The sequence below is a fragment of the Marmota flaviventris genome, chromosome 12 (assembly GCF_047511675.1).
Source record: "Marmota flaviventris isolate mMarFla1 chromosome 12, mMarFla1.hap1, whole genome shotgun sequence".
NCBI lineage: Eukaryota > Metazoa > Chordata > Mammalia > Rodentia > Sciuridae > Marmota > Marmota flaviventris.
Window position 1 is genome coordinate 105,196,537 of NC_092509.1, and position 25,379 is coordinate 105,221,915.

Sequence of the window (25,379 nt, forward strand, 5' to 3'; positions counted from 1 at the left end):
CCTCTCAGCGTCACCAGTTGCTGTGTGTGCTTGGAGGACCAAGCTAGCTCGCAATAAACACCTCTTTGCTGCTTACATCGATCTTGGTCTCTAGTGGTCTTTTGGGGGTCCCAAATTCGAGCATAACAGGAGCTCTGCTGCTGCAGAAGAATCATGTGTTGGTGATGGGACTTATTTGGACTTCCCCTCAACATGAAGAAAAATATAATGATGAACTCTCTCGGGACAATATGATATGCATCAAGAGAATCCCACTCCTCCTGTCCCTCACCTGCACCTCCTTATCTTGTTTGCTTATTGTCCCATGGTGCTTATTGGCACCCACATTCCCTTCCTTTATCAGGAAGGCAAAGCTTTCCCTAGTGCACTGCCCTAAACCTAATGGATGCTGCCATTGTTACTGTAGTCCTAGGCCAGAGGCCTGACTCCAAGGATTCAGTAAATCAGCTGGGCCACTAGCCTCAAAAAGCAAACAGGAAACATAATGGTGACAAGCATGAACGGAACTTTAATCCTATAGATTGCAACTGAAAGACAAGAGGACCTCAGCCCTGTCCTCCAGGGGCTGACAATGACTTTGAGGTTTATAGAAAGGGGAATGAGGGCAAGGGTCCGGGTTTGCACAGCTAAGGCTGTCACAGCTTTCAATGCAGGTGGCCTTGCTCAGGTGTGGTCTGTCCCTGGTGATCTCAGGATCAGGTGAGGCAGGCCTTGTTCAGGATGAGAAAGTTGCTGTTGCCTGGGGATAATCACAAGAGGCTTATCCTATCAGTCCTTGTTCCTGGAATCCAAGGTGACTCTGGAGAAAAGAGGATGCATGCAAAATGGAGGCAGGGTCGCAAGTCTTTAGTCCAGTGCTCTGCCACTGGTCGGATATCTGCAGGCAAAAGCAAAGAGTCTAAGTCCTTCTTAACCTTGTCTCACCAGCCAGAACTTGTGACCACCCCGCTGCAAAGGAGGCTCAGAAAGAGATCATTTTGGTTTCTTAACCCCTATAATGAAGGTGAACAGTGGAGAAGTGGGAGGAGAGTGGGATGGACATTGGAGCTGGTAACCCTATACCATGTATGTTCTATAATTTGGCTTTTTTTAGGTCTTTCTCTGGGAGCAGCTATATACTCTAGCTCTGCCCTGATGGGGGTTCATGGGATTTGATTATGGATGCTTACAATGTGCCTTTCACAAGATACTTCTGATGGATAGCCTAAGTTACTTCTGCATGGATGGTGTACTATTCTATGTGGGTTAGCTCACAGAACTACACCCCAGGAGCAGTGGGCACTGTTATTAGGAATCCACCCTCCTGGGTAGTCAGCCAGCATCATACCAAATGGACACATTCCAGACACGGAGCCACATATACTTTAGCCACCTTGATCTCTGGAGACACCAGATGTTTTGGTTATTATCATGGTTTCAGAGTTTTTACTTTTAAAATGGCAAAATAACAAACAACCTGTTATTTATCATGATGAAAATTAGAGATGGGCTCAAATATATGAAAGATAGGTGAATTGTCCAAAATGTTTTAGCGCTCTACTTTTTTGAATAAACCAGGTGTAAAAATTTAAGGAGCCCAGAATACTTAAAGAGGCTGCCTGAGGCTTGGCCCTAATGGTCCTGGCTTTACCACTTATCTGGAGGGTTTCTGATTTGCAGTTGCTCCTTTTGACTATAATGTAGAAGGATCCCACAATGTATTTTTGTTTCTCAACATTCTGGTGCAAGATGGTGGTCATACTGTCTATAGCTGCACTCAATACTGTATTCCCTAGCCATGTGTGACTAAGAGCATTACAATGTGGCTAGTTCAGGTTGCAAAACAATACATTTCAGTTTGAAGACAGTACCAACAACCTATTGTTACTAAGTGGCTCTAATGACACCCTGCAGGGAAAGAGAGTAGACTGTAGTGCTCACTGCTCCAGAAACAGGGGTCAAATTGGTAGGAAATTTGGTTTTATTCAAAGCCTGCTTTGAAGGAAGATAGAAGAAACAACCGTTTCAAACATTCCATCTTCAAAAATCCCTAAAGGTGAGCAGAACTTTAAAGAAGAGGCAGGGGAGAAGGGAGGGGCAGCAGTGAAGTGAGTTGAAAGATAAGGGATGTACCTGGTGAGATTTAGTTAACCTGTGTTAGGCCAGAGGAACGCTCTGCTCCCAGCTTCTTGCCACAGGGTGAGGTCAGCCTTTTGGCTTTCCGTCTTCATAGGAGGAAGTTCCCCTTAATTCAGAGGGGGACCCCCAATTCAGTCTGTTTTACCTTGAATAAATATCTCATTAATAATTATTGATGTTGGGCTGGGGGTGTAACTCAGTGGCAGAGAGGTCTTGCACTCCGGAGGACCTGGGTTCTAACCCCAGGACAGAAATAAAGTTTACATTGAGTATGTTTAAGTAACAATCTTTTGGCTACCTTGAGTTGAAATATAATATCAAAATCATTTTCAGTCTTTCTACTGTTTTTACAGTTGCTACTATAACATTTAAAAATTATGTAGCTTACCTTCTACTTCCAGAGGACAGTGCTCTTAGTACAGTCTGGACTTCATCAAACTCATGGGGTGGATTACTTGTTTGTGCTCATCTCCTCATAAATACTTATTTAATATATATTTAATTTTTTAAAAAACTTTTTTTAGTCATAGATGAATACAATATCTTCATTTTATTTATTTATTTGGATGTGGTGCTGAGGATCGAACTCAGTGCCTCCCACGTGCTAGGCAAGCTCTGCCATTGAGCCACACCCCAGCCCTGTACTTATTTACTGTAACTTCTGGACAGGGGACAGAATTGGCTATTTGTTTCCCTTTGACCTGAAGACATCATGCAGTCCTTTCTTATCCATCGCAAATCTTTCCAGCTATTGCTACCGGCCAGCGGGGATGTGAAAGTCCTACACTCGAAATAACTCGGGCCCGGCCGTCAAGCCGTAAGTAGCCGCCGACCGCCACTGGGCACCGTGAAGACTTCAGTGGCCAAGTTGGTGCCACGCAGTTTCACAACCACTACGTAAGCCCACTTCGTTCTCCTAACACCCTAAGCAGGCACCGCTTCTCTCGGGTCTCCTTTCCGAAATCCTGCGACCCTGGTCGGTCAGTCTCTGACTCCGGCCGGTCCCGGGACCTCTGACAGCCTCCGCGCGGTCCGCCAAAGCCCCGCGTAGCGCAGCCAATCGGTGGCGCGGGGCGGGGCGTCGCCTGCCGAAGGTTCCCGCCCCGCTCCACGCTCCTTTTCTCCGCCCCGCCCCTCGCTACTTGATCTGTTGGAGGCCACCGGCGGCCATTTTGGGTTCGGGCGGAAAAGAAAAGTGTACGGTTAAGAAACTAAAATTTTAAATCAAGGCAAACGCCCATTCAATCCAAAACGTGATAGAGGTGATATCTCCACGTGATATAACCAACTTAGCTGCGGAGGGCCGTGATTGAAACGTAGGGCCGTCCTGGCGCCCACACTCAAGATGGCAGCGGCCTGAGAGTCACCTGTGCGGCGCTCTACCTCTGTTCCGGGTTCGTTCGCCTCAGTGGTGGCGTCGGGGGGGGGCGGGGGGCGAAGGCTGGCATTCGGGCCGTTTCCGGGCCCGTCTCTGTGGTGTCCGAGAGACCCGACCCCGGAAGGTTGTGGCGTGGGGGCCGCGGCCGCACGGGGAGCGAGGGCGGTTGGTGTCAGCAGCAGCGAAGGGTCGGAGCCGGGGCCCTGCGCCTCCTCCCCGCCGCCCTCCGCAGGTAAGCGGGAGCCTGGCCGGGTGGGGCTGCCGTCGCCGGGGCGCGGCGCGGAGGGCAGGCCGGGACCGAGCCCGGGCGGGCGGCGGCAGCGGCTCCGTGCTGGGGCGGAGTCGAGGCTTCCCCGAGGTGAGGAGGTGGCGCCGCCGGTCTCCCGAGCCGCGTCCCGCGGGTGTGAGGCCCGCCTGGGCGCTCCGGCTGAGGCTGGCCCTGGGTCCCCCGAACTGGGCGCTAATGGCGTGTGAGTGCCGGGAGCGCGCCTGCAACAGGTCCGGCGAGGCCGGCCCGGAGGCGGGGGCCGCGGTGCCAGGCGGTGCTGCGAGCCATTGTCATTGCCACCTTTAAGCTCCGGCATCTGGGACCTGGATAACCTCGGTTAGTTGCTGGGAAGGACCTGGAGAGAAATGTTCCCCGGAGGAAGCCGGTTTCTTGGTGGGGTGTAGGAGCTGCCCAGTGACCTGGAGGAGGGCTTCCCCGATCCACAGGTGGCCGTCCGGAAACCTAAGTGCTGCCCCAGCCAGCCAGAGGAGGAAGACGGGCAAGCAGGGCTTCACTGGGAAGATGACGGCTGGGCAAGTCAGACCGGAGACCCCACCTTTTAGCGCAGAGAGTGGAGATGACAAATTTTGCAAAATATCTGTCATGTGGTGTTAGGATATCCTTTTCTACCTTCTCATGTCTTTTAATCTCAAAGCTAACAGGCAGTATTTTGTGTTTTTCCTGCAAACAAACAAACAAACAAAAAGAATCGTTTTGGGAATCCACGTGTTATTTATCTTACTTTCAGTAAGTTGATTTTAGCTGAATTATTTTTAAAGGTATTTATAGTAGTTGTACCTGTGCCTCTTTGGACAAGTCGTGTCAAGAGTTAGAATTACTTCTTTAAGCCATTCTCCGATGGCAGTGGTCGGTTTGAACTGTATGTAGGCTTTAACTACTACCCTGTCCACAGTCTGACACTGATGGTATTTGTCATTATTACCCATGCTTTCAGAACAGTAAAATGGCAGATTTTCTCTCAAGTTCCTCGAAAAATTAGTGCACCCTCTTTTAACTTGCAAGTGATGTTTCTTAGAACCCGGACCTAAAACACATGGCTATGAAAAATTGCTGGTTTTAATCTCTTCTTTAACACTTTCATAATTTTAATCAATTATAGTGGTATTCATGGTATTAAATCAAGGTTTAATAACTGTAAAGCCCTAAATCGTGGTAATCATCATATCTCTTTTGGGGACTAATATTAAACAGCATGATTTTCTGCCAAGAGGACATTGATTTACTTGCAGTTCCTTATTCTCAGTTTTTCCTTTATTGTGTATTGAGGTTGAAAAGCTAAATTTTTTGGCTGAGAGAAGGCAATTATGTTCGCTTCAGATAAACAGTTTCAAAGTGGTACTTCTGTAACCTTCCTCTAGTTTAATTAGTTTTTCACGCAGCATTTTAAAGAGAAGTAGAGTTTTCTTCTTATGAAATGGCAGTTGGTTTCAAAGAACCCGGACCCACGTGGGCTACTTCAGGGAATGGAGCTGTTTGTAGGTATCAGTTAGGCAGTGAGGGAAGTGAACTTGAAACTGGGGTCCTGTAGCCTTGAGCTGGAGTATGCTAAGTGCCCCTAAAACATGACCATGCTCTTCTCCCAGTTTTTCTAGTCCTGCTGCCATCCAACTACTTCTGTCCTTGCCAAGTTTCTGCTTTCAGGTGGCCTTGGCTTGCCCAAGTCCCAGCCCACCTCATGGCATCCTTCACCTAGCTATGCTACTCTTAGATAGAAAGCTCTCTTTAAGTTCAGGTTCTTGGGGGAGATAGTGATCTGACCACTTCATCTCTTCATTCAGGCCTGGGTCCTACAGAAGGCTCATCTATGAATTGACTGCCCTTTGGCCATAGTTGCCACTGGACCCATTAACTGTGCCCAGAAAAGGGGAGGGTGCAAGAACCTAGTGTCCAGCTCAGCCTTCCCTATTCTGCAGGAGGTGGTCACACCTGAGCAGCACCCCCACATTTCCGTAATAGCAGAATTCACCTCACTTCTCTCTAGTACCTGTCATCCAAGTAGACAGGTGACTGTCGCCTGTGGTTGAGGTATGGCATTTTTAGCATTGTTTTTACTTCTTGTTCTTAGGATAAGTTGTTAGGTCGGTAGGAACACAGTGGATTTATTACAAAGCAGAATTAGTTCTGATGTTCAGAAACATGCTTGGATTTTGAATGTTTAATTTAGCTAGGTTTAGTCCTTGTACTTACTGTGATTCTTATATAATGGTGTATGTGGGTCTGTAGGCACTTCAGGTTCTGTGGTCGATATGTTTTGAGAGCATTATTACATGGATAATCTAGAAATTGTTGGATGAACCTCAGCAAGGTAGAAGAAAAATCCAAGTAGAGTCTATGTATATTCATTATTTGGTTTACATGTTCCCCCAAATTATAGATTTTTAACAGAAATATTTACAATCTATGTGGAATTTTTGGCTGTGCTATTTAGAACTAGCAATTTGCTTGCCACATGACTAGAATTAGAATTCTTTTATTTTTAATTTTTTTCATATTATGGTAAAGCCAGAACTAAAAACTGATTTCACAAATATTCCAGACATTTGTTGTTTGTCCTACACAGGTTTAAAAAAAAAATTTTTTTTTGAGCAACATTGAATAATATTGAAATTCCCCCAAAAATATCTGATTCTCAGTTTCTCATCATAAGTGGATGAGCTGAGCTTTGTGACAGCTATTGCCTTCAGAATGCCAACTTCTCACAGTAGTTGCCAGTGTGCACATAGTAGGCCCTTTGCTGCTCCACCAATCCTGCTGCACTCCTGGTACCTCTTGCAACTCCGTGAATTTGTATCTCTGTTATAAAGAATGACATGTTCATATTGTAGAAGATTTGGGAGGTCTCTTGTGTTTGTGTATGCATGTATGTATGTATGTATTTTAAAGAAATTGTATTGAAGTATAATCATATAGAAGAGACTGAACATAACACGATTTTATAAGTTTTGACATTTGTAATCACCCTTTGGTATGTTTATAATCAAAATACTGAATATATCTACCCCCCACAAGTTTCCTCACACACCTTTGTTCCTCTGTGACCCCTCTGTAGGCAACCACTTACCTGTTTTCTGTGATGAAGCAGTTTGCATTTTCAAGAATTTTATGTGTGCGTGTTTTAGCTTTTGTGATTATACATTTTGCCGTTTCTCCCTTTTTTAAGCATAACTTTAAAGAGTTGTGAGACTGTACTTTTTCTTTATTGTAATTTGTATTTCTTCAATGAGTTATGTTTTCTTTCCCATTATTCTACTGCTCTTTTAATCTTTTCCTTGTTTCTATGATGTACTGTTAATGCTTTGTATTTTGTTTTCCTTTATAGTTACATATTAGACATACAGAAGTTCTATTGTTTTTGAATAACCAAGTTTTACAACATTTCCTTTGTGAGGCAGGATTGTAAGTTGATTAGAAATATGAGTTACCCTGTTTTATTTTTTGGTTGCTTTTCTAAATAACTGAAAGTTCCTGTATGACGCGGGGTTTGGGTGAGTACGATAATTGCACATAACTGGTAGGTGATGTACATTTTCTCTGGATTTGTTAGGTGTTCATTAACAAGCATTGTTGATAACTTGCTGAGCAGTTAACCATTTCTGTTGTCAAATGTGCTAGTTACAAGGTTGCAGAAACAGTTTGGCTGTTTCTGGAGACCTTGAACAGCTCTGCTCCCATTGCAGATAGAATTCATGTTTGCAATTGTTTTGTCTTCTTTTAGATCCCTTTGGCTTTGAAGAGGAGCTGCAGTACCTACGGCCTTGCTGCCTAAGGGATGGGATCAGAGAACAGTGCTTTAAAGAGCTATACGCTGAAAGAGCCACCATTTACTTTGCCCTCTGGACTTGCTGTTTATCCTGCTGTGCTGCAAGATGGCAAATTTGCTTCAGTTTTTGTATATAAAAGAGAAAATGAAGACAAAGTTAATAAAGCTGCCAAGGTACCTTAATAGGTGATGGCTTAATAGTTAGTGCTTTTTACTATCTTGTGTTCTGTTTTTTAAAAATGAAATTAATAGAGATCAAGGGAGGTAAGGCATAAGGAATAATATCGTTGATGGTCTGTATCAACATAGTTATCCTTATTTTGTGGGTTTATTTCCAACAGATACCATAACTGAACCCAAACCTCATAAAACTCCTTACAGTGGTTTCTGTCATCATAGCTAATTTTTTTAATGAGAAAAGAAAATGATTTTTCATGGCTTATCTAAGAGGGAATTAATCTAGTTTAGCAAAAATGCTGTAAGCATTGTCATATTAATTAGTTTGTTGATGAGGAGCTTGAAAATAAAATATTTTAGGAACTTTGTCATGTTTTTCTTTTCCTGAGACATTGTGATGTCCCAGAAAGAGTTTTACACTGGTGTTTGGACAGAAAGAATGTTGGCCCTCGGCTCTAGTTCTTGCTGAGGGACCTTGGACAGGTTGCTAACTCTGGAGGCTTTAGTTTCCTCCTTAGGAAGAAGGTTCTTGTTTATACCTAGTCAGAGCTGCTCCCGGCTGAGGGGCCAGTGCACTGGCATGCTGTCTCAGCACTGTCAGGGGCCCTCACGTCTTACAGGAAACAGTTCTAGGGCTGGGGTTGTAGCTCAGTGGTAGAGGACTTGCCTCACATGCACAAGGCTCTGGGTTCAATCTCCAGTACCACCAAAAAAAGAAGAAAAAGAGATATAAGAAACAATTCTACCTTGGATTGGAATATCATTTAATGAAATAAAATAATCTCAAGTCTTTCATAATTAGAGAAAAGAAAGATGTTAGTTGATATTTCCTTGCCCTTTGGCAGACATTCATTTTATCTTTAGAAGTTTATAAAAGAAAAAGTACAGTGGTATTCTTTAATTAATTCTTGAGTGTTTACTATGTCAGGAGTACTTTCAAGTTGAGTTTAATATCTTTACTCTGTAAGAATTATGATCTGTATTACCATGAGTCACTTTTTGATATCAATTGATGTGAAACATTGATAGCTATTTTATATAGTTCTTTAAATGATTTTTATTTTTTTAATGATTATAAAAGGTTGTATTAGTAATATAATTTTGGCATTTTATTGGTCATAATAATTATTTGATTTTGTGTCTTAGGTTAAGTGTGAAATTAACAGTTATAAGATGGTTCCCTAGGAAAAAGACATGTGTAACAGTCTTTTCATTCCCTCATTTACTCGTGCATTTCTTCATTCACACATGCATGCTATGCTGGGATTAAACCCAGGGCCTCACACAGGCTAGGCCAGTGCTCCACCCCCGGGTTACACCCCTAGCCCAGAATACATTTTCTTGTAATATTATGTGGTAAAAAAGTATAGCTAGTTCTTTTGCTGGGTAATTTTGCCTTTTGGTAAAGCCACTTTTTTCTCTTTTATCTATCCCATCTGAGAATTGTTAATAATTTTTTTGATTGTAATTTTGCAAAAGAGACAATTTAGAAAGATAATAATTGGTTAATGTCTAACATACCTCTTGTGTTTTCTTCTAATAAGATTATCCCCACCACCACCGCCCCCCAATCCAGTACTGGGAATTGAACCCATGGGTGTTCTGTCACTCAGCTACATCCCCAGCCTTTTTTATTTTTTGTTTTGGAACAGGATCTCACTAGTTTGCCCAGGCTTGTCTCGAACTTGCCCTCCTCCTGCCTCAGCCTCCTGAGTTGCTGGGATTACAGGTGTGTGCCACAGCACCAGCTGTTTTTTATTTTTTTTAAATAACTTAATTGACCATATCCAGTCAGATACTAGAATTTATAATTTATAATATTTGTTAGTTTTTTCCTTCAGACTATATGATTTTTAAAAATCATATCCGGCATATGTACCCTGAAAGTCAAATAAACCAGAACATAAATTTTTTTAAATATATATATTTTTTAGTTTTCTATAGATTTTTATTTTCTTTATTTATATGTGCTGCTGAGAATCTAACCAGTGCCTCACACATGCCAGGCAAGTGTGCTACCACTGACCCCCAACCCTAGCCCCAGATCATAAAATTTTTAAAGGGAAAAAACCAAAGATCTACTCGTAATGTGTCAGCCATTCTGTAGCTTTGAAACTCAAACTTGAATCATGAAAATTTGAAATGGCAACAAAGTGATAAGGAATTTACATTGTCAGAATTCTACTTCTGATTATCCCACAAATTAGGTCACAGTACTTGAGACATATATAACATTCAGTATATTAGGTTTTAGGACTGTGATGTCCTCGATATCTGAAATTTTGAAGCAGTGTAGTTATCTCAACTCTCACCAGTGTTTGTGTTATTCATCCTGCCTTTGAAAGTTCTGATAACTCTTTTAAGCAGATAGTGTTTTCCTTGGCAAATATTATTGGGTAGTATTGTTCTTTCTTTACTATTATAAATTCAAAAAATGATACCGATAGTCAACTGTTATAAATAGATAAATATATAACTGTGTGTTTGTGGGTGTATGTAACTGAAATGCAAGTAGAGCTCTGGTCACAAACCAATATGAAAATATTTAGGCCCGTAAGATCTCATTTGGTCTTGAATTCCTCAGCTGTCATTAATAGTGTGATTTGCTTACTGGTGATTATGACTCATTTCTAACCAACAACCTGTTAAGAATGATAAATTCTAAGTCAGAATTTGGTTACGGTTGTTTGTTATAATCAGAGTGCTTAGTTGAGGCTTTGTGGTAATTACAAGCTGTAAAAACAACTCCTCAGTCTTCCTACAGGAATCACATATCTGGGCATAAGTATGCAGCTGTCATCCAAGTACATGATTTGATGTTCCGGGAGACACTGTGAAGGGCTCCGGCTGCATAGTGGAAGGGTTTGTTGAAGTATTGGAGAGCCTGCACTATGTGGGCGTGACCAGCTGTGTCTGCCATTGGGCAGGTGTTCTCTTCCTCACATTGACACGTTCCCTCTCTCCCTTTCCTTTTCCCTTTCCCTTATAGGCCTTTCTTACACTATTTACAACGTCCAATTCATTGTAAACCAACTTGCCATGTAGTTAACAGTTACAGAGGGTATCTCTTCCCCTCTCATGATCAGATCCTGGTGTTCTCACAGGGCTCCTGCTCAGTGTCCATTCAGAACTTAAGACGTATTTGCCTGTTCCTTAGGTATGATGCAGCCATCAGACAGAATTAGCCATATCCTGGTTCCCACCATGCTTCCCAGACCTGACTTTCTTGCTGTTTCTCCTCTGAGGCTTGTAGTCATCCACATTTCTACCCAGACTAATTCTTTATCCATTTTTTATTTTTCCTGAATTTTATTCCTAGTTTATGACCTAACCTTCAGACATGGTACGCAAAGACAGACTGTCTCTGCATCTTTGTCCCAGATGTGCATCTTTAGGGAAGAAGGAATAGTATTTTTTCCTGAAAGATTATTACTCTCCAGTTTAGTCATCTTAGCTGTTTCGTTATGTTTATTTAACGGTGTGAAAGTGTAGATTTTTTTCCTGTTTTTAAAGTGTGAAGGTAGATGTGAGCTATAGATAAGAACATCGAGTCAGTTAACTTTATGTAGTTCTCAAAATGATGTAACAAATCAGGAGCAGAACAACAGTGGAAAGTTAAGCCTCTAAGGCTTGAATTAATTTCCTAGATGGTTGGGTCTTTACTGATTCCTGAAAATGGGAGTAGTTTATATTCAGGGCTAGACTCTCACACTGAGGAGCTCTGAATGGATAGACATAGGTAAGTACAGATAGCACAGATGTTGGGAGTTGTAATGTTGATATCCATTAGGAAGTGACCTTGCTCAGCTGTGTGCTTTAGAGGTGAGCGCCTGGAACAGGGAATAAATCCAACTGGAGTCCTAACTTTGGGGCACATGCATTCAAAACATTCAACAAGTTACCTCCACCAGAACAAGAGCCATTGATTTGCTCAATTGGGGTCACTGAGAAAATAACCAAGTTGCCCTCCCCAAGTGCAGCCTGTTCCCCTTGTTCTTAGAAGCAGCAGAAGGTTGACCCAAGAAACATTGTGATTTGATTAGCTGCTGGTCCTTCCTGTGAATCTGCATGGTCTTGCAGAATATTGACTGTATTCAAGGGCAATGACAGATGAGGTTCTTGCTAAGTGTCTTGTTCAGAATCATGCAGTGCATCATTTCTTCCTCTTTTCTTTTATTATAAACAAGCAGGAACTCACTTTGGAGCAAGAATTTTTCTGGGGTATTTAGGGTAAAAAAAAAAAAAAAATTAGCAGAAGCAAAAGTGAAAATCAGGTGGCCACTTATTAACTATTCCCTGTTAACACTGAACCAGGCGGCTCCTACTGTCTATCAAGTGTCTATCCTGAGTGCTAAAAGGAGAACAAAAGAAGGGACCTGAAATCAAAGAAAGTGATCAGAGCTCTAAGACAAAACTGAATGAAGAATTTATCTTGAGCAGTCAAAAAGGAAATATTTCATGTTTGGTTTGAAAATTATTTGAAATGATTCTTAAAGTGAAAATTTGGGGCTGGTGTTGTGGCTCAGTGGTGGAGCGCTCACCTTGCACATGCGAGGCCCTGAGTTCAATTCTCAGCACCACCAAAACAAATAAATAAAACAAAAGTATTTTTTAAAAAATGAAAATGTGGTGACTGGGCATCCATGGTGCATGCCAGTGGCTGGAGAGGCTGAGGCAGGAGGATCACAAGTTCAAAGCCAGCCTCAGCAACTTAGTAAGTCCCTGCCTCAAAATAAAAAATCAAAATGGCTGGGAATGTGACTCAGTGGCTAAGCGCCCTCAGTTCAATCCCTGGTACCAAAAAAAAAAAAAAAAAGTGAGACGCATGTATGATTTTACATACAAACTAGCTCCAAACATAACTCTTGGGATGTTCTCTTCAGCTAACCACACTCATATGACCAACTGGCTAGCATTTTGGCTCATCTGCATATCTACTATGTTCTATTTGCATATGTGTGAATTGTTTTAAATGCACACAAAGGCACATATACCTCTAACCTCAGCAACTCAGGAGGCTGAGGCATGAGCTTCTCAAGTTTGAAGCCAGTCTCAGCAACTTAGTGAGACCCTGGCTCAAAACAGAAAATAAAAAAGACTGGGATATAGCTCAGTAGTTGAGTTCCCTTGGGTTCAATCCCCAGTACCCCCCAGATAAAATAAATGAATAAAATGAAAATTAAAATATTAGAGAATCCAACATGCTCAGAAGATTCCTCTGTGGAAGAAGTTTATAATAGGTTTGAGCCAACTGATAGAAAAATTGTAGCAAGGCTGGGTTATGGACTCTGGTGCTGTCCTCCTCCTTTCAAGGAGGTATTTAGAACATTCAGTATCAACTACTTACTTGTGAAAATGAAACCTAGTGTTAAATTGAAGGTTATGCTCTCAGTGAAATCCTCCTTTCCATCTCCTCCCAATCTAATGACCGGCTTTCAAGATTTCCCCCCTGTGACCTGAGGCTAGTACAGCGTAGACCTCAGAGCTTGAAGGTCATATCATAGCATTTCAGCAGTTTAAGTTTTGCTGTAAATAAATGATAAGTTATTACCTGGGGTGAGAATATTAGACTGTGGAACTCTTTAATTACTCAAGTAATTCTCATAAAATATGCATAGGGATTTTCCCAACAGGGCTGTAAAAGGGCCAACCAGAGAAGGAGAGACCCTACAGATTTAATTGACCCAGCCCCTGTGTTCAGACACAGAAATGGCTTATGCTTGTCAGGAAGGTGTGTTTACTGTCTCTGCTAAGGAAAGAGGTGAGGGAGGGGAGGATCGCATACTGAGGACTTCTCAAAATGGGGTTCCTGCTCGAGGTATTGTGCAACATTGCAGTTGTGGAGAAAAAGCACTGGGAATATTTAAGTCTTTTGGTACTTTGTTTTGTGTTTTACAGTATATGTAGTTCATGTAGAATATGAAAAAAATACATAGTATGTAGACCAGGCATGTTGGCACATACCTACAATCCCAGAAACTCGGGAGACTGAGGCAGGAGGATCTCAAGACAGCCTCAGCAGCTTAGAGAGACCCTGTCTCAAAAAGGACTAGGTATGTGGCTTAGTGGTAAAGTGCCCTTGGCTTCAATCCCCAGTATAAACAGCAACAACAAACTAGTATGTATGTGTATATATATATATATATATATATATATATATATATATATATATATGGTACTTAACTGACGTTATTTATTGGTGAGGAGTGTGAACACAAAAATGGCAGTCACTTTTATGTAGAATAAAAAAATCAAAAATTTAAAAGAGACTTTAAATATTTTAAGGGGATTAAATAGGTGATAAATAAGAAGGTGAGAACAATATTAAAATGTTTTGTAAAAGAGTCACTTTTGTTAATGGTCTGTGGCAGGGTCTGCAAACTTTTTTTTTTTTTTTAGGGGCTGGGGATTGAACTCACCACTGACTCACATTCCCATCTCCTCCTTTTGTTTTTTATTTTGAGACATTAGGTTGCTGAGGCTAGCCTCAAACTTGTGGTCCTCTTGCCTTAGCCTCAGGAGTTGCTGGGAATACAGGTGTACACCACCATGCCCAGCTGGGGTCAGCAGACTTGAGCTCAGGATGGTTTTTATGTTTTTAAGAGGCCGTATGGTCTTCATTGAACTTCTTAACTCCGTAAATTAAGTATTTGGCTACATTTATGTTTTCAGCCATTATTTTTTTTAATGTTCCAATTCATTTTTCCTCTTGTTTGGAAGTTAAATTATCTGCATTAGACTTTTTTGTTCCTGATGCTCTCATCATTTTTTAGAAGATACTTTTTTTTTTTCTCTGTTCTTCAGATTGGTTAATATCTTCAGGCTCATTAACACTCATTCCCTTAAAAATTCATGGCATTTCCACAGTCCTTTGTATGTTGGGTACAAATGTTGGGTTGCATCCTGAATGTGCTGCATAGACTCTTGGCTCTGTTGTGACACTCTGAGGATGTAGGTATATTTGATACAGCAGGGTGTTAATCCCCTTAGGTTTGGGCCTTGGGTTTTTGAACTACTCCCCTCTCACCCTTCCTGGGAATGCAAGTTCAGATCTCAGTTCTCTTCTCAGCACTTCGTTGCACCACCTAGGGTCTGTTCTGTGCCTGTTGTTCAGGGATAGCCTCCTGGCACTCCAGCCTGCAGGATTCCTCTCTGTGATTCTTCTGGCCAGAAGGATGGCAGGACTTTGCTGGCGGAGCCTTTGTCACCTCTGTCACGCCGCCTTCAGGGGATGCCTGCCTCTGCTGCACAGTGACAAGAAGAGCCAGAGCTCCCAGAGGAGAAGCTCGTCCCACACACATTGTCCTCCAGGCTTTTCGCCCCTCTGTTGCCTTGTGAGGGTTCCGGCAGTGTGTTGGGAATGTGTCGTGGTACTTCCTGGGAAGTCTGGGCACAGAGGGCCGGCACTGCCCTAAGGGAAGTGCAGGTCTGTGGGGTGATTTAGTTGTTGATAAGTTGAATGGAATGAGAACAGACTGAGATCCCCCTTGTCTTGGTGGAACTATGGGGAAGGGTAGGAGCTGGGGAGACCTGCAGGGGCGAGTGTGTGGTTTCCCTCTTCCCAAGTGTGCGTGAGGCTGCTCTGGGTCCAGTCGTCGGCTCCATCAGCTCTTCTGTTTCCGTTTTACAGCACTTGAAGACACTGCGTCACCCCTGCCTGCTGAGATTCCTGTCATGTACTGTGGAAGCAGATGGCATTCATCTGGTCACTGAGAGAGTGCAGCCTCTGGAAGTGGCCTTGGAAAGGCTGTCTTCTGCAGAGATTTGTTCTGGGATCTATGACGTTTTGCTGGCTCTCATCTTCCTTCACGACAGAGTAAGTGACCTGTACAGTTCCAGCTCAGGGGCTCTGACGGAGCCTGGGGGATGAGTGTGTAGTAGTGCTGTGAAGCATGGTATATGTGGAAGTTGTAAGACAGAGCACACATTGAAAGGGCAAGATGGAGACGCTCCAGGTGGTCTGTGCAATGGGCAGCACATTCTGTCCCTGGGCAGTTATTGGTACAATTTTATATTGAGGTTACCGTGGTCTCCCCCTAGTTTTGGACAAGTCTTTACCTGAAAACAGCCTCAGCTGGTTCCTGGTTGTGTTTTGTTTTCATTGGTACCAGGGATTGAACTCAGGGGTGCTCTGAAACTAACATCCCCAGACCTTTTTATTTGATTTTGAAACAGGTCTTGCTAAGGTGCTGAGGCTGGCCTTGAACCTTCAGCCCTCCTGCCTCAGCCTCTTTAGTTGCTGGGATTTGAGGTATGTGCCACCATGCCTGGCTCAGTTGATGCTTGTTAAAACAAAAAGTTAATATTAGTGTTGCTGTAGACCACAATTCCTATTTGTTTTTAGGAATTTTGTGCAATTTTAAATTTTGAAGAAATGACCGTTTCTTAGAGGCAGAGTTTAGACACATCCTATCCCACTTGGGTGGGACCAATTGAGAGACAGCCTCTTAATACTGGAGTAGCCAGGCTACCTGGCCTGTGGTAACGTTTACTATTATTATGGTTCCTATGTTTACTTCTGATCTATGTCTTGACAATTTCATTGAGCTACTATTTCTTGTTTGTTTGTTTTCACCTCATACATGCTGGGCAAGTGCTCTCATTGAACATCTTCCCAGCCCTGGAGCTATAATTCCTTAATGATGTTTGCATTCTGACACATTCAGATCTTCAGCAGTTCTCCTTAATGAAAAAACACCAGTCTTAGGTTAGAGAGATTTGCATTTGACTCATTTCAATGCATGTTTTCATTTTTTTTCTATTTATGGAAAACAGACTCTCCAAATATTATGTGGGATGTATAACTCTTAAAAGCATGCTTACAAGTTCATATGATAACTAACATTGTTAAGCTTCTCTGGGGAGGAACATCTTTATTGGAACAAGGCATGCTGATAGTAGGACTGCCTGTAGGGAGAGTCCCTCTCCAGTCCTTCAGCAAATTCTCTCCAGAAGCTACTATGGTGATTTGTGTATTATTGCAGAGATAGTCTTTGGGCATATAAAGCAAATATCTTATTTTATTTTTCCTCAAATGAAAATACCATATATACTATTCTAAACTTTTCTTTATATATATTTTAGAGTGTTCTGTATAAAAATATGTACAAATTTGATCTCATGGGTAGAAAATTTAAAGAGCTCTTCCATCTACTGAAATGATTTCTGGTTGGGAAAATACTTAAATACTCAAACCCTGTTCTCACTTTCTCCCTTCCTCTTATTTGACTGAACTATTTTTTATAGTTTTAAAATCGACTCTTCTGTGGTCTGTGGGGCATTTCTGCTGGTCCTTCTCATTCCCTTTTCCTCTTCTTCAGGCAGAATTTTTTTAATGCTTACTGATAAGATTTCAGGTGAAGTGGATCTGGGTTCATGATAGAATGTAGGTAAGAAAGAATTTAGAGCAGAAAATGAATAAAATAACCTATGAGGGCAAAGATAAATTTTATCTTTAAAGGCACTGGTGCAAGTGGGCTAGGCCACAGGACTGGTGGATTCGTGTTTAGGGACGCCTGGGTCCGGATTTCCAGGTGGGGCGTGACTGGCCTGTGCTGGCTGGGTGTCTTGCTTCTCCTGCTCAGCAGGCAGGGAGGGGCCAGGAGCCTCCCCAGGGCACTCTCTGCTTCTTCTGACCTCATTCCCTTGGTCGTTCCTGGAACGACCGACCGATAGTTTCCGATATCAGTCCACAAGTGGGAAGATCTTGTCGTAATCTTTTTTTGGTAACTAGTAGTTTTTTTAAAGACTTCTTCTTCAGATTTGGAGTGGCAGTCTTCTTCCTGTTCTTTTTTTTCCAGGGACACCTCACACACAACAATGTCTGCTTATCATCTGTGTTTGTGAGTGAAGATGGGCACTGGAAGCTAGGAGGAATGGAAACTGTGTGTAAAGTTCCTCAGGCCACTCCCGAGGTAAGCCAGGTGGTAGGCCTCTTTCCCCTGAGCACTGGTGGCATCCTCTGTGTGCTCTTGCCCTGGCACTGCCCCCCAGGGTCAGCGCCATGCTGGTCTGGAGACTTGAACTTTGTGGATGCCCATGTTCATGGAGTTGTAGGGGTTTATCCCTCAGGAAGCACTAGGGGTCATGTACTCTTCTCGTGTTATAGATGAGGAACCTGAGAATGAGGGAGGTGAAATGGTTTTGTTCAGACGTTTTAAGTAACCGCCTGCCTTTCTGCTCCTGAGCTGCAGTGCAGCACTTCCTTTGATCATGCCATTCACTGCTTCGTGTTGAAATTGCCTTTGTGTGTCTGATTCTGCCCAGCAGCTGAGCCTCCTGAGGGTAGCTCCTCTGACCTTACCTTTCTACCTGCACTTGGCCGAGTGCCTATCTCGCGTTAGGCATTCAGGGGTTGCTCCCTGAACATATGGTGTGTCCAGCGACTAGAGTTGGGACTTGTGCATCTTAACTCCTGGTGTCTGGGCTGCTGCTCCTGGGGTACAGCCTGTGGTTTTGTCGGACAGATCCACCTGCAGTTCTTTTTTTATTTTATTTCTTCTTTTCACCATTTGCATGTTTCTGATGGACTTACTCTCTCTAAAAAAAAGTGAAAACCACTCCCATCCCAATCCCCCTGCTGATGCGGTGGCTCAGTCTAGCTTTCAGCGTTTTCCTGCGTGCTGTCTGGCGCTCAGCTCGGCCTAGTCTGGTGGGCACCTTCCTGGACTCTTGATCAGTCAAATGCAGTACTGCCTGAGTCATCCCTCTTGGTGATGGCTGCCTTCTCTAAAGTCTCTCTCCTGTAGTTAGCATGGCAGGCAGCACGCGGTCCTGTGGGTTCGTCCCACAGAAGGAGCTTCTTGGGGTGGTGCACAGGCCCTCCACAGTCTTCCCAGCCCGCCTCAGCTCCACTCAGCACTTGGAGTGCTCCTGCTCTGCTCGCACTCTGTCACGAAGCCGGGATGCTGCACTGGCTGTTCGCCTCACTCTCTTCTTGCTTGTTCTGCCATTCTGTTACCAGGCTGCCTTTCTTCCCCTGAACTCCCTGAAAAGTGCCAGCTCATCCAAGATCTCGCTTGAGTCTCCTCTCTGTGAATCCTTCCTGCGGGCGTTGTCCTACCCTACAAAAATCCTGTGCTTCACTTACTGAAATCCCTGATGTACCTTGTAGGCTGTGAGCATATGGTTGGGGGCAGGGAATTTGTGGCTGTCCTTTGCATTCCTAGTGCCCTAGATGGTGTTTATTGGATAAAAGCCCTTCTTTGATTAGGTGAATGAATATGCTCATTCTATAGATGTTAGTTTTGTTTCCATAGCTTATAAAGTTTCATGTGCAACAAGACTTTCACCTGATTTAGTGACAAAGACAAGATTGATAAGCGATGTATCCTGTGCTGAAAAGCCTTTTTTTTTTTTTTAAATGGGGTCTTACTGTGTTACCCAGTCTGGCCTCAAACTTGTGGACTCAGGCAGTCCTCTTCCCAGCTTCCTGAGTAGCGGGACTACAGATGCACACCGTCACCAACAGCTGAAGAGCCTTTTACTTCTTAATGTCTATGCAGGAAGAGAAAGAAGTATTTCTAATTTCTGTATAAGGGAATCAGATGCACAGATGCCTCTCGGCAGCATGGGGTGTGTGTGAACCAGCTGGAAGGCAGAGAAAGGGGACTGACTTTTATGTTCACTAAGAATTGCTCCGTGCCGAGTACTGGTTTACATTTTTTAATCAGGAAGATTTTAAATTTGCATATTGGATATGTGATATTGATGGAAAGGTTTCATTGCTGCTGTTTCTATTGCTCATGGCTTTTATAAATAGGTTTAAAAGGTTGCTTTGCCAAATGCGTAAGAACTGCTTTTCTTGATTTATTTTTCTGTCTAGTTTCTGAGGAGTATTCAGGCAGTCAGAGACCCAGCGTCTATCCCTCCTGAAGAGATGGTAAGATGATACGCGTCGGATGTGATGAAGGCCCACTTGTGCAACTGAGCAGAAAACCTCTCCCAGGCCTTTATTAAATTATGGATGCCTCGTGATTCCTCTAGCCTTGAGCTTCTGGGATTAATCTTACTACCACAGCCAGGGAGCCAGCTTACAGTTTTTGGCTGTATAGGTCCTGTGGTATTGTTTAGAGATGGAGTGCCCCGAGTGTGAACAGGGGATGTCATATCCAAAGCACACTGGCTTTGTACTTGACGGGAGCCGTGAGGTCAGGCTGGCCCTTTCCTTTGCATCAGCTCTGTCTTTGCATCCGTCTGTCCCGCTGGCCCTTGCTTGGGATTCCAGGATGTGTACAGAGTGGTTATTAATACCCTGGTTCTGGTGAAGAAAGATTCTATTCACAGACAAATTCAAAAGCAGATGCCCTCTGTAAGTTTTCTTATAATCACTATAAATGACATTAATCCCTAAAGACATGTTTAGTGTGCTTTATAGGAAATACAAACCAAGTATAAACTTAATATGGACCTTAGACTTAACATAAATCAGGTTTATTCATGGCATACACTGGTGTTTTTCAAACTGGTGATTTGTGGGTTTTAAGATAGTTTAAGGGTATCTTGGACAGTATTTTGAAAAAATTAAAAAATAGAGTGAAAGAAATCGTTACTAGGCATCTTAGTATTGTTTTGTGAAACTCGTTTTCATTATGTGTGTGTTTGTATGCATACTGTATTATGTGTGCACACTGCATTGTAAGATTAACTTTTAAATATGTTTTTGAAAGCCACAAACACGTATTATGTTGTGATCTTTTATTTTCTTTTTGATCCTATTTCATATTTTAAAAATCTTTGATAAATTTCATTTGCTAATCATTTTTTAAAATTTTTTTCCAGTATTAAGTCCTGCTGTTTTTTTATTGGTACGTCTCACTTACACAGAATGGCGTGTTTCCTTGTGGCATATTCACACCTACATGACCATATTACTTGACCAGTTTCACTCCCCAGTACCCCCTGCACCCTCCCCTTGCCGGGATTATAGGTGTGTGCCCCTGTGCCTAGCTTATTGTTGGTATTCTTGATGACTTCTGGAGTGAGATGGAATGTCGGTGTAGTTTTGATTGCATTTCCCTGATTGCTACAGATGATCAACATTTTTTATATGGTATACTAGTAGTTTTTAAAGCTATAACTGAGTGTGTGGTACTGTGAAGTTAGATTTGAGTGTAATAAATGCAAACATGGGAGAGAGTTAGGAATAGTTTATAATGCTCTAGTTTTAAAAGTCTTTACTGCTTCTAGTCTCCAGAGTTCAGCCCTCTCCCGGAGTCCCACGGACATGCCCGGGATGCCTACTCGTTTGGAACACTGGTGGAAGGCTTGCTCACCGTCTTACGTGGACAGGGTGAGTTGGAGTTAATACTGCGTCCACTAAGTAAGAAAGTAATGCAGGCCTGCCCAGCGTAGAACTGGAGGGACTTCAGTCTTTGATCATAGTAAGGGACCTGTTGCTTACCGTGTAATTTGTTTAGAGCAAGTATCAACAGCAATAAGGAAACAAGCTTTGCATTTCATTAGTATCAGTAGTGAAAAGAATTTTAAGTAGGAAGCACTTTGAACTATAGCTTTCAGTCTCCTGTGATAACCTTATTGATAATAGTATTTTATGGTCTAAAGACTGTTCCTTAGTGAGCCAGCCAATAAGTAAATAATGCCATAATGATTAAGATAGAGTAGTCTGAATAATAGAGTAAGACTCAAAAATATTTTCTTGTCAGGCTTAACATTTTTTAGTCTTTCAAAAGTTTTTTGGTTTATTTTTTCAAGCTGTAATCTGCCCACTGCTCTTTCCTTTGATGGCCTCCTGAGGCCCGGGCTATTAAAGGCATGGTTTTCTGTTGTCTGTCTCCATTCTCTCACGGCATGCTCGGCGGCCTGCATCACTCTCCAGTGAGTTTACGGAGGTGCATGCCATGCGGGGCCCCTTACTGGCCTCTGTGTCACTTGCCAAGCCTTCTGCAGTGCTGATGTCACTTCTTCTGCTAGGCTTTGGATGTCACCTCTTACCCCTAAATCGTCCTGGTCTGAATACTTGAACAACAAGGCATCCACTGTGTTCAGGGAACTAACTACTCTCCCATGCCCCTAGCGTGGGGACAGTTGTGTGCCATCCTTGGAAGAATTGAAAATAGTCATTCAAACAGTTGTGTCCTGTGGATGAGGAACCCTGGTTGAGAAAGCCCCTCCCACCTGCTGCTTACTCACTTCCTGGACCTGAGCGGAACAGCCAGGAAATGGGAGGCGTGGGAGGGGAGGCGCTTGGCCTGGCCTGGCTGTGTTGGCAGGCTGGCTCTCCACGTGCCAGGACCTGGGCTTGAAGCGAGCAGGAAGCAGTTCAGCGACAGCCGGGCTCTGTTTGTCTGGGCTTTTACAGGTGGCTTTGGTCTCACCAGTCTGCAGCCGTAGAGGCCCTGAGGAGGGCGAAGGCTGGACTAACTGTCGCTCTGGATTTCAGTTTCAGCGGACGTGCTCTCCAGCTTCCAGCAGACCTTGCTCTCAACTGTGCTGCATCCCATCCCTCAGTGTCGGCCGGCGCTCTGCACCTTACTGTCCCACGACTTCTTCAGGTGAGGGCCTCGGCGCGTCCCACTGCCGCCGTGGCTGTGGGCTGGGAGGACCAGAGGAAGCAGTCCCTGGTGCTGCTGATTATTAGGAGACTGACTGGTGTTCACAGGAGAAAAGAGGGAGAAGTTGGATCCGTCAGGTTCCCATCAAAGATGGAAAGTTTAGAAATTCTTGGATGCCACGGAGTTTGGGGTTTGGAAGTCCTCCCGCTTTATCAGGCTTGGTCATGAAGAAGCCGGCCTGTGTCCAGCGGCTCCCAGCTCCAAGCCGACTGAAGCAGTTAACAGACGTGGCCTCGCTGTTCTGCTGCCATCGTATGAGTGATGAGAATCGGTTATTTTGAATTTTTCTTATTGGGCGGGGTGTGAGTTCATTTTTCTTTAGGCAGAAGATTTCTCTCTTCAGTAATATGTGTGGAAGAACAAGAAAGTTCGTTTAGAGGGAGGAGTACAATGTAACTTAATCGTTTTCTGGATTCAGAGGTGTTTTTGAACTTCTCTTCAAGGTTTGTTTTAATTATATGTCCTTCATTTTTTATTTCCAAGACTGCAGAACTTACCAAGTTAGTTCCACACTCATAGCTTTTATTAGCAAAGCTAACTTTGTTGGTTTTGAAACTTAAGTATTCTTTTGTGTTTGCAGTTAGGGAGGTGAGGAGAAGCAGGGGGAAGGGGAGAGTTACCCTAGGTAGTACTAGGGAGTAGAACCTGAGTAAGTAAGTGTGTGTGTGTGGTTATTGGGATTCTTTGTCCTGTTTCAGAGACACTGTTCAAAACCTTTACCATTGAGTTGTTTGTTTTTTTTTTTTCATTTTTTTTTAATTGAAAAATACAAGAGGTATATATTCACCTTTATGAGTCTTTTAGCCACAGTATTTCCGTGATTATTTAATGATTATTATTAGTATTTAATGATTATTAGGAATTCTTTATTTCCTTTGATATTAAAGTCCTTACAAAGAATAACCCTTCACATTAAACAGAGTCTCCCATCACTGTGTGTAATATGAGTTCTTTATTTAAAATTTCCTGTTAGAGAGGGAGAAGAAAGCCAAGAAACCAGCCCCACGCCCAGAGTGGGGAGGTCTGTCGGGAGGCAGGGCCTTGCCCCACCTGACGGGTGGCCTAGTTCTTGGATTTGGTTGAGACATTTGAGTGCCCTCTGCTCAGGAGCTGGAGTAAAAACAGTTGGCCCTCGGACATGTGTGTTTGCAGGGCTGTGATCTCCTTACACATGGTGTGTTCTTTATTTGCGGGGCAGAAAGTTTTGACAGTGTGAAAAAAACTTTACAGGTGAACTTTAGCCTAGAAATGTTGAAAAAAATCAAGAAAGAGGTGTGTCATAATGAGTGTAATACACTTAGGTAGTCTGTTGTGTCTTTTACTACCATGAAACACACATAAATCTGTGATAAGAGTTGAAATGTGTCGAAACCTGCACACAGACCATATGATGGTGCCACTTGCGGTTGAGATGTAAGCAGCTAAAAAGATGCAGCGTTAAATCATGAAACCAACCACAGGACATACCGTCCCTCCAACGACTGCATGTCACCTCCTTGTGCTGTTGCAGTGAGCCCGTGAGGTTCACCTGCCTGAAGTGACTTGTGAGACTGCCCTCCATATAAGCAGTTCATCTCTACCAAATTGCATACTATAGTAAAGGTGATCTCAACGTTCTTATGTGTTTTCACCATATACAATACTTATGATGTACAAAATATGTGTTATTTATGCTATCACTAAGGCTTTTGGTGAATAGTGGGCTATTAGTAATTCAGTTTGGGGGAACTCAGGAGTTATATATGGGCTATCAGCTGCCTGGGGGTGATGCCCTAACCCTGGGCTGTTTGAAGTCAAGTGTATGAGTAAGCCAGATCTGGAGGCCATTGGCAGTTGTGCCCACCAGGCCTGCTCTGACTGCTGTGCTCAAGCCCTGGGCCACTGTCCACAGGGCAGATGTGAGCAACACTTCCTTGGAGCCCAGGGTCCATAGCTTTGGGGCTCTGGAAACTACATAAGAAACTGACCTTGCCTTACCAAAAAAAAAAAAAAGACTAACTTACAGCAAGAAAAATGAAAAGCTTCCTGACTTTTACAGAAATCCCACTTTTCCCAGTCAGTCCTCTTTCATGGTTTTACTTCATCAGAGGAGAATTGGGAATCAACACATATTTTGTAATGATAATGTCATTTCTTCCAGGACATTTCATTTAACAATATCCTGTTAGAAAAAAACTTGGAGGATGATTGTGACTTTTAAGACCATTAAGCCTGTTAGCATATGTGCGTTTGTATCGTTTATATCCTCTTTACAGATCTCTCATGTTCTTAAAATATTAGATTCCCATAGTCTTTGTCTCATAAGCCATTTGGAATCTTTTAAATGGCATAGAGAATGTTTCTTTGTTGAAAATTATAATGGTGCAGTCTTTGGTTATGGCTTCAATATTTAACATGCCTACTCTAATCTATTGTCCTACATTATTTTTTCTTTTTGGCATTTAGAAATGATTTTCTAGAAGTTGTAAATTTCTTGAAAAGCTTAACATTGAAGAGTGAAGAGGAGAAAACTGAATTCTTCAAGTAAGTTGAGACCTTACATTTACTAACTTAGATTTAGTCCCTGTAATCACTTGAGGAGATCTGGAGAAGGTGAGGCTGTCATTTTGTTTATTTCAGAACATTATTGAACACTTCCTACATGCCTGGCTTTCTGCGAGGCCCTGGGGTGGCGGCCTGGTGAGGGAAACAGATACCCGCCTGCTAGTGCTTACACAGGGGGCGAGTACAGCGGGAGAGCTTGGTGGGAGCTGTGCGAACCAGGACGGGAGCAGGTGCTCCAGGAATGCTGTTCAGATGGGGCCGCAGGAAAGCAGGCACCAGGGCAAGACCCAGGGTGACTCCTGTGGGAAGCAGGCAGCTGCCCTGCTGGAGGGCAGAGTCCAAGGCCAGGATAGGCAGGAGGCGGCTCTTGTTCATGGCAGGAGTGTCCGCACATAGTCTGAGTATTGTGTGCGTCGGGCACTGGGTCCATGGAGGGGTGAGAGCATTAGGTGGACCCTGGGTGAGACCTTCCAGGAACATAGCGAGAAGGGTGGCCGTCACACTGAAGGAGCCAGTGTCAAGGAAGGGCTTTCTAGGGAT

At 43.2% G+C, this 25,379-nt stretch overlaps 1 protein-coding gene and 1 long non-coding RNA gene across 5 annotated transcripts in view; one reads left to right on the plus strand and one right to left on the minus strand.

The window, feature by feature from the left end:
- Positions 1-488: 488 nt before the first annotated feature.
- LOC117794802 (uncharacterized) lies at positions 489-3,466 on the minus strand. The gene is made up of 2 exons (XR_004618673.2): positions 2,507-3,466; positions 489-877 (listed from the first exon to the last, which is right to left on the minus strand). It is a non-coding gene; the product is annotated as an uncharacterized lncRNA (long non-coding RNA).
- Positions 3,467-3,578: 112 nt separating this feature from the next.
- Positions 3,579-25,379, plus strand: part of Scyl3 (SCY1 like pseudokinase 3) — a 32,633-nt gene continuing 10,832 nt past the window's right edge. For 3 of the 4 annotated variants that reach the window (XM_027935041.3, XM_027935043.3, XM_027935042.3), the window contains exons 1-8: positions 3,579-3,728; positions 7,501-7,719; positions 15,353-15,538; positions 17,523-17,636; positions 19,547-19,603; positions 20,911-21,013; positions 22,124-22,235; positions 24,741-24,818. In XM_027935041.3, coding sequence (XP_027790842.3) covers positions 7,555-7,719; positions 15,353-15,538; positions 17,523-17,636; positions 19,547-19,603; positions 20,911-21,013; positions 22,124-22,235; positions 24,741-24,818 — 815 coding nt within the window. In that variant the 5' untranslated portion in view covers positions 3,579-3,728; positions 7,501-7,554. Of the gene's footprint in view, positions 3,729-4,083; positions 4,101-7,500; positions 7,720-15,352; positions 15,539-17,522; positions 17,637-19,546; positions 19,604-20,910; positions 21,014-22,123; positions 22,236-24,740; positions 24,819-25,379 lie in introns of those variants that run through there. The other variant, XM_071600332.1, reaches the window with a different exon arrangement.